The 13,312-nt window shown below is 39.3% G+C and overlaps 1 protein-coding gene across 1 annotated transcript in view; it reads left to right on the top strand.

Moving 5' to 3' along the window:
- The window catches only part of Lamp2 (lysosomal associated membrane protein 2), a 46,899-nt gene that overhangs the window by 15,605 nt on the left and 17,982 nt on the right, over window positions 1-13,312 (top strand). Inside the window, 6 exon segments of the mRNA XM_028893723.2 lie at window positions 280-395; window positions 2,042-2,107; window positions 2,109-2,256; window positions 7,955-8,116; window positions 9,939-10,120; window positions 10,933-11,055. Of these exon segments, the coding sequence (XP_028749556.1) occupies window positions 280-395; window positions 2,042-2,107; window positions 2,109-2,256; window positions 7,955-8,116; window positions 9,939-10,120; window positions 10,933-11,055 (797 nt within the window).

The following is a 13,312-nucleotide window of genomic DNA, read 5'->3' as shown; positions in this document are numbered from 1 at the left end:
CTGCAATGGTCTAAACCTGAACTAACAAGGCACAAGTTTATGTGGGAATCAAAGTCATTGGTTTCTGCCATCCTAAGCATCAAGCAAGGATCTAGTAACCATTTATTTTCAGAAGAGAAAAGGCTACCCTTTTTACCAGTGCTCTGTTAAAAACTGCAAAGAGAAGTAACCACCATGGCACCATATACTTGAACAGACGGATTTCATTTTAGAGTTGAACTTCAGCAGTGGCTAGAATTTATTTTTATCTTATATTGTACAATTTATTTTTTAATCTAGGAGCTGTTCAGTCCTATGCATTGCAACTTAATTTGACAGATTCGAAAGGTACTTGCCTTTTTGCAAAATGGGAGATGAATTTCACAATATCATATGAAACTACAAACAGAACTCTTGTAAGTAAACATATTTGTCTTTTGAGATTTACTTACTTTTTATGTATATGTGCACCATGATTGCATTGGAGGTCAATAGAGGGCATTGGATCCTGTGGAACCAGAATTACAGATGAGAATGAGCTGCCATGTGGGTGCTGGGAATCCTCTGGAAGAATAGCCACTGCTGTTAACCATTGAGCAATCTTTCTAGTCCCTTTCAGTAAACAGGTTTTTTTGGTTTGGTTTTGGTTTTGATGATAGTGGTGCTGGGGTTCAAACCCAGAGTCTCTTAGGTGCCAGGTAAGCACTCTGTCATTACTATTTCCCAGTCCCATATTTGTCTTGAGTAGGGGTTTATTTACACTTAGACTTTTGTTTTTTTACGATCAAGTTACTCAACAACTTTATTAACCCATTCTATACAGACATGCACATAAAACACATCACTTAGACTTTTGTTTTGTTTTGTTTGAGACAAGGTTTCTCTGTGTAACAGCCCTAGCTGGCCTGGAACTCTGGACCAGGCTGCTCTCGAACTCACAGAGATCCGCCTGCCTCTGCCTCTTGAGTGCTGAGATTAAAGGCATGTGCCACCATGCCTGGCTTTACATTTAGACTTTCTTTACCCTTTACCTGTATATGTACAAATAAGATTTCATGATAATTGACCTAACTTGCAAATCTTATGTTTTTTTAACTAGTATACTTTAAAAAGTATTCTGTTTAAGATTGGAGTGGATACTTAAAATTCATTTTTTGGGGGGGGGCAGTTTTCCTTGGAGATGGTTATATGCAAATGAGGAAAGACTTCATGGTATTTCAGTTTTCACCACTTCTGAAATAATATAGTAACATTAAATCTTCAATTTCTTTTTTCATCTTTAAAAATTTTTTATATTTAAAAAAATTTATGTGTATGGTATGGGTGTGTGGGCTTAATTTTTTTTCTCTGTGTGTTTGTGCACCACTTGTGCCTGGCGCCCAAGGAGGGCAGAAAAGGGCATTGCTTCCCCTGGAACTGTAGTTACAGACAGTTGTGAGCCCACAATGTGGGTTCTGGGAATCTAGCCTGGGCCCTCTGGATGCGCAGCCAGTGCTCTTAACCACTGAGCCATCTGTCGAGCTCCCAACCTTTAAAAACTAGTCTGCTATTTCTGTCTACCTTTTTGTTTTTCTCTTCTTGGTCTTTTTGCCTTATTTTCATTTTGTTAAGGCCCTATCTATAGTATCACTTTAAAAAAAAAAAAACCGGGCAGTGGTGGTGCACGCCTTTAATCCCGGTATTGGGAGGCAGAGCCAGGCAGATCTCTGTGATATGAGGCCAGCCTGGTCTACAGAGTGAGACTACACAGAGAAACTCTGTCTCAAAAACAAAAACAAAACAAAACAAAAGCCTGTCTATAAGCTGGGAAACTGCTCAGTGGTTGAGCACTTGCCCATTGTGCAGGAGAGCCTGAATTCCATCTCTAGATCTGTAGAAATGAGCAAAGGGCTAGATAAGAAGAGTCCAGGTAACTTTTCCTATTTTCTTTAGATATACATGAACTTGTCCAGACACCTGGTGTGTAAGAATCTGAGATTGCTTTTCATAGCACACTAGGCAAAGGGATGGGACTCACCGCTGTCTGTTTTCTCACCCACTCCTAAACTTTTTTATCTTTTAGAAAACTGTAACCATTTCAGAACCTTCCAATGTGACATACAACGGAAGCAGCTGTGGGAATGACCGGAAACAGCACCAAAATAGTGGTACAATTTGGATCTGCAATCTCTTGGGAAGTGAATTTTACCAAGGAAGCTTCTTATTATTTTATTGACAGCATCTTGCTTTCCTACAACACTAGTGATAGCACAACATTTCCTGGTGCTGCAGATAAAGGTAACCTTAACAATTGGATTTGTGTTACATTCTCTTCCTTTTGTTAGTAACAAAAAGTGTAAACAAAATAATCATCTATCTTCTTAAGAATGAAAAATCAATCTTGTTACTCATCTCAGTCCTGACCATGAGTAGAACAGTATGGGGCACAAAGTGATATTGACTGTCATTGCTGGATGTTTTACTCTATACCATTGATTACCCTGATTGTCACATGCAGGGTTTTATTGAGCGTACCATTTATTGCAACCCTGGGAAGTAAGTAAAGGGAATGAGGCTTGGTGACTTTCCCAAAGGCTCCAAATTTAGTGAGTGGAAAGCTAGTGTTTGAAGCAAAATTTACTGAACTATAGAGGCCATATACTTATTAGCAGACACTCAGCAAATGTTGGGTGAATGAAAAAATTCTTTACTAACTGAAAGTATGTAAGTTCAGTAATTTGAGATTAGAAGAAATCTCTTCTTACCTACAGATCTTTTTAGTATTAGGATAAACTTTGACTTGAAAAGTAAATAGTGATTAAAGTTAAAAGAACTAAGCTTAACATTTGCTATTTTGAGACAACTTCAGGTCAAGAACAACTTAGATAATTAGGCCAGTCTTGTCATTGTTAAAACAAATATGCATTAAAATATTTTGAAAGTATGGATAGTGGAGATTTTAAGTTTTTTGTCTCTGAAGCAAGCTAGGCTGACCTGAAATGCACACTCCTCTTATCTCAGTACTCTTGAGTATTGAGATTATGGGTGTTTGCACACCACTATGTTCAGTTTATGATGCTGATTTCATTAGGCACAAAATTCTGTCCTTTCAACCCCCTCCAATGACATTAGATTAGTATGGTGTCTGGAGGAGTTAGCTCTTCTCACCCATAGTATGCTACTATGACTGCAGAAACACTGACAGATCAGCATCAGGTGCCTAGATTTGGGGATTAATAATACTTCTGGACTTGTGGATGGAAAACTCATATTTTAAAGACTCAGGAGTGAGCCAGGTGGTACCAGCACACGCCTTTAATCCCAGCACTTGGGAGGCAGAGGCAGGTAGGTGAATCTCTGAGTTCAAAACCAGCCTGGTCTACAGAGTGAGTTCCAGGACAGCCAGGATTATACAGAGAAACCCTGTCTCTAACCCTGTTCCCTCCCTCCAAAAAAGACTCAGAAGTGAATGAGCTTCACATTAAACTTGAGAGCTAGCACAACTGAGACTTGAAAATCAAACCCAAGTTTTTAAAAATTATCTTTTTACATCCCAACCACAGTTTTTCTTCCCTCCTCTCCTCCCACTCTCCCCCTCCAATCCTCCTTCTCTGTTTGTCTTCAGAAAAGGGGGCCTCTCGTGGATATCAGCCAGCTATGGAATATCAAATTGCAGTGAGACTAGGCACCTCCTCTCCTATTAAGACTGGACGAGGTAATTCAGTAGGAGGAAAGGGTCCCCAAAGCAGGCATCAGCATTAGAGACAGCTACTGCTCCCACTGTTAGGAGTCCCACAAGAAGACCAAGCTACACAACTGTCACATATGCAGAGGGCCTAGGTCAGTCCTGTGCAGGCTCCCTGGTTGTTGGTTCAGTCTCTGTGAGCTCCAAAAGATTCTGTGGGTTTTCTTGTGCAAATCAAAGATTTAATTCTTCTAAATCCCTTAATTTGAGAGCATAACTGAGGCAAGAGCTTATTGGCTATTTTAGATATTTATCTCTGTGGCATGGTTGCATTATCTTTAATAACTAGGATAAGATTTGTCCTTTACTTTCAAGGGGTTTAGAAATCATTGAGGGAGACAAAGCTTTATTGTGTTCCCAAGTGATATGGAGAACATTGAGCTCAGTCTGAATTTTTTTGTTCTTGTTTGTAGTTTCTGTTTGAGTGGGTAGAGAGTTCATAAATCTTTTCTGAGCATTTGAGGAAAGTTCTAGACTCTCTTTCTCAACAAAAAAGCACACAGCAAATTTAGGACGTAGTATGCATTCTGCATTGCATCTATGTATCCCTGGGCTGAGTGTCTGCTTTCTGAGTGTTCTCACCAGTGGTCCTGATGAGGAGCAGAGAAAAGAGATTGGAAACAGAGAGAGGTCAGTTTATGATGGAGGAGTAAAAGAGCTGGGTGGAGAAATGGGTCCTGAGTTGCAGCTGCTAATGGTGGAATGTAAGTGGAAGAATTTGAGCAGGATGTTTCCACCAGGGGGCAGCAGAGGATGCACAGCAGCTCTTGCAGAATTGCCTGATTAAAATCCAGCCTGTCTGTATGTGTAACAGGAGGCAAAGACAGTTAGCTCAGTGCAGTGGGCCTCATTATAGGGGCCTGGGAAGCCAAGAAAGGGCCTTTAGCATGATGGGGGTAGGCACTAGGGAAACTGTGGTAGGTTTTTCTAAGTCAGAGAAAACGATAGAAGCAAAGCAGAAGGGATAGTGTATAGAGAATTATACTGCTGGATTAATTTGGAAGTGAGGAGACTAAGCAGAGAAGCCAGCTTCAGAGGCTGTTATTATAATCAGGAGATGATGTAATGCATGCCCCAACCACGTGGGCAGCTATTAAAGGAAGATGGCTTTAGTCTGACACATTAGATAAAATCACTGACATGCTAACCCCCTTCTTTATCTTTATTTTAAACTAGTGGTTGATGAGTTTTTCTATGACTGTCTTCTGTATAATAAATAAAGTATTTATCAAAACTATTTGGAATTTAAAATACTTTCCTAACGTGCACTTTAGAGAATTGCCTTTGAAATAATTTAGTATTTTGAAATACTAATTTTTAGGCATTTAATAATTGAAGTAACTTGAAGCTGCTATTTAAAAATGTTTTCATGATTAAAATTCAAAAAAGCTCGAGAGAATAATATAGCAGACCTACAGAGACCCATTCCCCAGAACTATTTTTTTTGTTGTTGTTTTCGATAGAATCTCACTGTATATATAGTCCTGGCTGTCCTGGAACTCCCTGTGTAGACCAGGTTGGTCTCCAGTTCACAGAGATCTATCTGCCTCTGCCTCCTGGATACTGGGATTAAAGAAGTATGTCTTGCCTAATAAATGTAATTTTAAAATGACTGCTTCATTATTTTAAAGAACTAAAACTTTACAGATACATTTAAGGTACTCCTTGCTTCCATTTTCCTCCCAGCCTGCTAGAAGCAACCAGCCTTATAACTTTAGGGTGTAGTATTCCTGTATGTATTATCTATGTTCATAAATAATAGTTGTAATTTTTATATAGTTTCATAGTATAACCCTAATATGTGTAGAACTTTTTTTTCCCATCATTTTTTGTTTGTTTGTTTGATTTGTTTTTGAAATAATGGTCTCACCAAGTTGTTCTGGTTGGCCTGGAATTCAACTATGTAGAATAGGCTTGCCTCAAACATGCAGAGAGATCCATCTGCCTCTGGTTTCTGGAAGGTGTGCACCACCACACCAGGTTTCCCTTTCATTGTTTTTTGAGGTTTGTCTTTATGTGCTAGTTCACATCTGTTCCTTTTTGATAACAAGGAGACAATTTTAGCAAAACAAATTCAAAAACAAATGTCTTAGGGGGTGCCAAGGTAGCATTAAGTGGCTACCTTATTCCATGATGGAGAGGCACAGGCCTCCATTAATGATCATTAATACCTTCTTTTCTGCTGCTCTAAGAGACTAAGCCATTTAGACCAGTATTTTGCAGTTTCACTATAGGCATTCCAATAAAAACTCTGTTTACAGTGGTATAACTTTTTTTTTTTTACCTAAAGATTTCTTGAAATGGAATCATCTTTATTTTTCTTTCTTATTCATTCATTCATTCATTCATTCATTCATTCATTCATTTTTGGATTTTTGAGGCAGGATTTCTCTGTATAACAACACTGGCTGTCCTGGAACTCACTCTGTAGACTAAGCTGGCTTCGAACTCACAGAGATCCACCTGCCTCTGCCTCCATAGTGCTGGGATTAAAGGTGTGCACCACCACCGCCTGGCTGGAATCATCTTTAAATTCCATCTAGGAAGAAGTTCATAAATAAATTACCATTGATGTAACATACTTGTGTATGGTAGCACAAAAGTAGAGATTTATTACAAAAATCTATGTTCAATCCAACTCTATCTTTTCTTTGAAAAATAATTATCATCACTGTTGTGTGTGTGTGTGTGTGTGTGTGTGTGTGTGTGTATGTGTGTGTGTGTGTGTGTGTGTGTGTGAGAATGTATGTGCTGTAGTGTGTGTATGTGGAAGTCAGAGAACAACTTTGTGGAGTCAGTTCTTTTCTTTCATTTTCATGTAGATCCTGAGAATTAAACTCAGGTCACCAGGCCTTGTGCACCAAGTCGCTTTACTCTCTGAGCCGTCTTTAGCAGGCCAAGAAAGAAGAAGGATCTGTCATTTCTAATGTAGCCAGCTGAAGCCAAGTATGAACTTGAAGTCTTAGCTCTGGAGCGGCAGGATTTCAGTACTGGCCTGTGTGGGGTGCTGGGTATTGAACCTGGGGCCTCTGGTGTACCTGTAGGCCAGCCCTCTACCCACTGAGCTGCGTTCTCAGCACTCTTCCTTTTTTACAGTCACTAAGTTCTATCTATTCTACCTAGAGAGGCATTTTTAATTTGACCTGTGTTTTTTCCTCCTGCCCATCAACTCTCTTAGTGTTGGCAACCCCTCCCTTCCACTCTCACTTTTCACCTAAGCAGCCCATTCATTGGCCTTTTGTTTCCCCTGTTAATTAAAAGGTAGGGTTTTCTCTGCCTATTGCTGCATATTTGTTACAGTCCTTAAATTAAATTAGATCTTATTTCCTCTTTTAAGTCCCACTCCTAACCAAGAAACTATTTGAAATTGATACCTGCTGGTACAACAAAAACCATTTTTCTTCAGTGGAATAGTTAGCCAGCAAAAAATGGGCCCAGTGAACCCATCTCTCTCTCTTTCTCTCTCTTCTCTCTCTCTCTCTCTCTCTCTCTCTCTCTCTCTCTCTCTCTCTCTCTCTCTCTCTCTCTCTCTCTGTGTGTGTGTGTTTCTTTGTGGACTTTTTGTTTGGACACTTTTGGTCTTACTGGTTTTTGTTTGTTTCAATTTTCCTTGCTGTACTCTTGCTTGTTTTGAGAGAGGAAGTAGGGAGAGGAACCTGAAGTTGGGTGAGTAGGGAGGTGTGGAGGATCAGGGAGGAGTTAGGAGAGGGAAAATATGATCAAAATATATTGTATGCAAAAAATCTTAAATTAAAAAAGGGAAAAAACTGATGTGGGGGCTGTCAAGATCACTTAGTGGAATACTCTCTTTTCAAAGAATGTTTCTTTATGATTTGACTTTCTTTTGTGTATGAGTCTTTGGCCTGCACATATGTCTGTGCACCACGTGTGTGAGTGAGTGAATATGTGTGTGTGTGTGTGTGTGTGTGTGTGTGTGTGTGTGTGCTGCCCACAGAGGTGAGAAGAGGGTGTCAGATCTCATGTGGGTGCCAGGAACTGAACTCAGAACCTCTGGAAGAGCTGTCGATGCTCTTAACCACTGAGCCATCCCTCCAGTCTTACTGCTTTCTTTCTTAACCCTTACTACTCCCTACAGTTTGAGTCCCAGTGAACTTGTCATTCCTGCCAACATGCTCCACATTTTATCACTTGACATAGAGGAAAAGAAAACATGCATTTATATGTTAATATAAATATATTAACAGTTTCTCATGTCTTCCTGGCAATACCATTGTTAATCTTGTTTTATAGGAAGTGTTCCTGTTAACAACAGTCTTCAGACAGTCAAATTTCCATTGAATAACATCTACAGGTGCAATAGTTTATTAATTTTTAACACGGACCCTGTGGTTCAGCGCTATTGGCATATTCACCTACAAGCTTTTGTTGAAAATGGCACAGTGAGTAAAAAAGGTGAGTCCTTAAAGTATGGATTTATATTATATGACTCTTACTTTATTTTATTTTATTTTATTTTGGTTTTTCGAGACAGAGTTTCTCTGTGTAGTTTTGGTGCCTGAATCTTGCTCTGTAGACCAGACTGGCCTCGAACTCACAGAGATCCACCTGGCTCTGCCTCCCGAGTACTGGGATTTGCCTGGCGTGATAGTCATTCTTACTGGTAATTTCAGTTGCAAGTTTATAATATACAAGGAATGGTATGTGGGGTGTGTGTGTGTGTGTGTGTGTGTGTGTGTGTGTGTGTGTGAGAGAGAGAGAGAGAGAGAGAGAGAGAGAGAGAGAGACAGAGAGAGAGAGACAGAGAGACAGAGAGAGACAGAGAGAACAAGAGAGAGACAGAGAACGAGAGAGAGACAGAGAGACAGATAGAGAGAGAGAGAGAGAATGAATAGGAGTGTGCACACTGGAGGCCAGGGGTCAACCTTGGGTATAATTTCTCAGGTCCCCTCTACATGGGTTTTTGACATAGAGTATCTCACTGGCCTGGAAAGTACTGAGTAGGCTAGGCTGCTATCCAATGAGTTGTGGGGATCTACCTGTGGCCATCCTTTCCCTCAGCACTGGTATTGCAAGCATATGCCTCCATGTTTAGATTTTCTACAGGAGTTCTGGGGTTTTATCTCAGGTCTCAGAATTGCAGGACAAATACTTTACCAGCTGAGGTATGTCCTCAGCCTCAGTTTTTTTTTCTTTTTTTTTTGAGACAGGGCCTGGAACTCATTATAGAGACCAGGCTGACCTCCAACTCCTAGAGATCTACTTTTTCTTAGACTGCTTGCATTAAAGACATACACCACCATGCCTGGCTCTGGAATAGTTGTTTTTGGTGTTTTTGAATTTTTTTGTGTGAGTGTTTTGCCTGAATATATGTCTATGCACCATATGCATACCTGGTGTTGGATCCCCAGGAACTGGAGTTAACGCACAGTTGTGAAACACCATGTGGGCACTGGAACTCGAACTCAGGTCCTCTGGAAGAACAGATAGTGTTCTTAACTGCAGATCCATTTATCTAGCCTTTGGAATAGTCTTTTAAAAATATTTTCTATGATGTTTTCAGCTTATAAAACCTGACAATTGAACAAATCCTCAAATAGCTTGGCGGTGTGCTCTTAGCAGTTCTGTGCCCAAAGTTTAGAAATTAGATTTCTGTGTTCTACCCTTGACTTTTTAGAAGTTGATTTGAAAATAATTTTATGTGCTTTTTAATGGAAATGTAATAATTTCATATTCATTATTAGAAAACTACTAACACTTCCTAAAAAGGGATTTAAATGCCTGTGACCTTCTGTAGGGGTAGTGGAAATAAAAGATTCCTTTGTATTTAGATCCTTTAATGATTTTGAAACTTTTTTAGTAAGCATTATCCTTCATCACAGTGGTTGTATGTTGGAAGGAAAAAGACTCTTTAGCTGGGGTGGGGTGTTTTCAGACATGCTATGGATTTCCCCTTAGAGGCAGGTGAAGCTCTTTGAAATAAAGGCCTTTGTGGGCCTGAAAAAGCAGAGTATGTGGCCACACTGCAGTAGCTACAACCTTTTGATGTGTTCTGAGTTTGTGTACTCTGCTCAAAACTCACAAGAGATTATCTGTATATGAAACAGTTTAAGAATCCCTGCTTCATCCACTTGAAAACTATACCACCAAGGTCTTCATTTGCTCGAATTAACTCTTGTTGACTGTGGGAACCTAACTCTGGAAGTAGTTTGCTCTCTCCTGGCCTAATAAAGCAAGAAGACAAGACCAGCATAGCTTATTTTCTCCTTTGTTTTAGAACACGTATGTGACGAAGACATACCCGTCACCACTGTAGCACCCATTATTCATACTACTGTGCCATCTCCTACTACGACACCCACTCCAACTCCAAAGGTTGGAAACTATAATGTTACTAATGGCAATGCTACCTGTCTGCTGGCTACCATGGGGCTGCAGCTCAACATCACTGAGGAGAAGGTAAAGTCGTCTGTTTTATCAGTAAACTTGAAAAAAAAATTTTTCATCTCAAGTATAGCCTACCATGCACTTAAGAACTTACTAGAATGATTCAAGTTTAAATGCAGATTTAGTGTTGACTTGAGCTTTGGTTAGTTTGGAATGACTATAACCATGAAGAGTTAATGTCACCTTTAAGGCATCTTGGCCAGCAGCAAACCTGCCAATTTAAAAGACTTCTTTATGGTTTAGATTCTATCAGCCTTCAGTAGCTCAGCATACATAGTTAAGTTGGGAATGACGATAGAGTTAAGTGGTAGAGCACTTGGATAATGCATAAGACCCTGGGTACCATTCCAACACCACCAAAAATTAAAAATCAAACCAAAGCTCTTTCACCCTTTTCTTTGAACCACACTGTAGGTTAGTGTGCAGGAACAAGGCCATTTGATGAGTCAGAGCCCAGAGATATGCACAAGTACTCGTTTGCTTGCAGTACCTCATTGGGGCACCAGGAGGAGTGCCAATGAACAAATCCCATTTTCAGGATCCTGTGATTGAAACAAGCCAGACAGATGGCTCTTGTGCTCTGTAAAAATGTGTTTTTATTTGGCTCATTACTGAGAAAGCTTCCCTCTTGTTATTGTTGTTGAAGTCGACTGAGTCATAGCTTGAGGGCTTGTGCCAAGTTCTCGTGAAAGTAAGACACCACGAATTCAAGTATTGAAACAAAGGCGTTTTTGTTCTACGTTGATGTTGGTTTTATCAGAGTATAAGGCTTTGCTATGGACTTTTAGTTAATCCATACCTTCCTTCTGTTCATTCCCCTGAAGGTGCCTTTCATTTTTAACATCAACCCTGCTACAACTGACTTCACTGGCAAATGTCTTCCTCAAACTGCTCAACTTAGGCTAAACAACAGCCAAATTAAGTATCTTGACTTTATCTTTGCTGTGGTGAGTACCAGCTGTTTTCTAAAGTTAAGTTCTTTCTCTGAGAAGTACTCTTGAAAGTCTAAACAGTGGTAGGTATATGTGTGTGTGGGTATTTGGCTTTGCTTTCATTTATAACACTAATTATAAAGTAAAGCTTGCTTATCCTTGTGCATCTCTGAGTTAGTTCAACTGTCTGTGGGCTAGACTCTTGTCATAGAAAGTTGCCATTCTGCCATTATGTATACTCTAATGTAGGAGCAAGAATGAACTCACATTAAAAAAAACCCTAACTGTATAATTACTCCATATTTAATTAGTTTTTATGATAATGTTTTTCAGTATTATTAAACAATTCTCATGCTTACACATAACATTTTAAATCTTTCATAGTTTAAGATTCTTTTTTTGTTTGTTTTTGAGACAGGGTTTCTCTGTGTAGCCTTGACTGTTCTGGAACTCTTAGACCAGGCTGGCCTTGAACTCAGAGAAATCTGCCTGCCTTTGCCTCCTGAGTGCTGGGATTAAAGGTGTGTGACTCCACTGCCCAGCTTAAGATTCTCTTTTAAAAAGATATATATATATATATATATATATATATATATATATATATATATATGTGCATTAGTGTTTTGCCTTCATGAATGTCTGTGTGAGGGCGCCAGATCCCCTGGAAGTAAAGCCACAAACTGCTGCAAGCAGCCGTGTGGGTGCTGGGAATTGAACTGGGTCCTGAAAGAACAACCAGTGCTCCCAATTGCTGAGCCACCTCTCCAGTCCTCATTAAGATTCTTTATAATAGTGTCTGTATTAGTAATAGCTAGCATTAATGAGCATAGTCAGCTGTTTGTTTCTCTAGGTCCTGCATACACAGATTAAACCAACCTTGATTCAATATTAAGTAAAAAGGCCTGGAGTTCAAGTTTGGTGGCAGACACTGTTGCTTAGAATGTTCAAGACCTTGCGTTTGGTCCCAGAACCATAAAAAATTGCATTTATAGTGAAAATGCACAGGCTTTTTTTTGTTATTAAAATGTAAACAATACACTATTCCTTTTACATAGCATTTATATTTAGGGATTATAAGTAATTTGGGGATGATTGAAAGTGTACAGGAGACATGTGTAAGTTGTAAGTAGCACCATTTTGAAAAGAGGACTTGAGCATCATCCTAGATTTTGGTATCTGTACTGGATCCTGGTACTAATCCTCTGAGAATTTGAGGGACAGTTCTCTTGTTATATGTAGGCTCTATGTAAGTACATACATTGACTCATTAAATCACAGTCCTTTATAGTGCCAGCATTCAGGTTTTTGTTGCTCATGCTTATGTGAAGAGCTGAACTGTGAGCAATTAGGCATACCTGTTCTACTTCTTGCTAGCATCCATTAATAACTGGGGATCTTAATTTCTACCATTTCAGAAGCAAATAATAGTCTTGATTTTGTGTGATTGGTGGATGTATGTGTGCAATAGTAGCAAATGGGAATGAAGAATAGGAGATAGTTATAGGTGAGAGAACAGTTTGAGCAGAACTGTTGTATAATTGTTTAAAAACCACTTTTGCTTTCAATTCATATTACTATATGTAGAGATGGGATATAGTTTCAGTATCTGTTGTACAGGCAAGATGGTATACATCTACCTATAGCGAAGCAGGAGCATCAAGAGTCCAAGGCTAGCTTGGGCTATGTAGTAAGGCACCATATCAAAAAAAAAAAAATAACACACAACAAAAAATGTCAGTATGTCATTTCACATTTGAACTTGTTATCTTGAATATAACCTTTTTCCTATAGACTGTTTATTGAGTAAATCATGACTATATCAAACAGTTTTATTTTAGAAATGTTGACAAAAATCTTCTCCCCGATATTCAAGTAAATCCTTTGTTACAGTATACATGTGACCACCTAATTATTACTAAAAAATGTCCAAATACCTGGAGTTTCAGTGGTCAAGTGTTTGCCTAGCAAGTGTGACGCTCTGGGGTTCCATTTCCAAGACTGCAAAAACAACAAAATAAACAAAAAAGAACCAGCCTCTTCAATACAGCAAGAAAAGGCCTTTCTAGACAGTCATTCATATTTTATTCATATTCTTTCTTTTCCCTTGTTCTCCCTCTCATTCTCTTTCTGTCTTGATTGGGATTGAATTTAGGGCCTCACAAATGCTAGGCAAGTATACCTATGTACATGCTAGTGCCAGGCCAGATGTTAGCACAAAGTGCTGTGGGAGCAAAGAGGAGGGGAAGAGGTTAGTCCTGGCTGGAGAGGAGGT

This window comes from Peromyscus leucopus, chromosome X (genome assembly GCF_004664715.2).
Source record: "Peromyscus leucopus breed LL Stock chromosome X, UCI_PerLeu_2.1, whole genome shotgun sequence".
Taxonomy (NCBI): domain Eukaryota; kingdom Metazoa; phylum Chordata; class Mammalia; order Rodentia; family Cricetidae; genus Peromyscus; species Peromyscus leucopus.
Note: the sequence above shows the minus strand (reverse complement) of the source record. Positions and strands in the feature narration are given on the sequence as shown.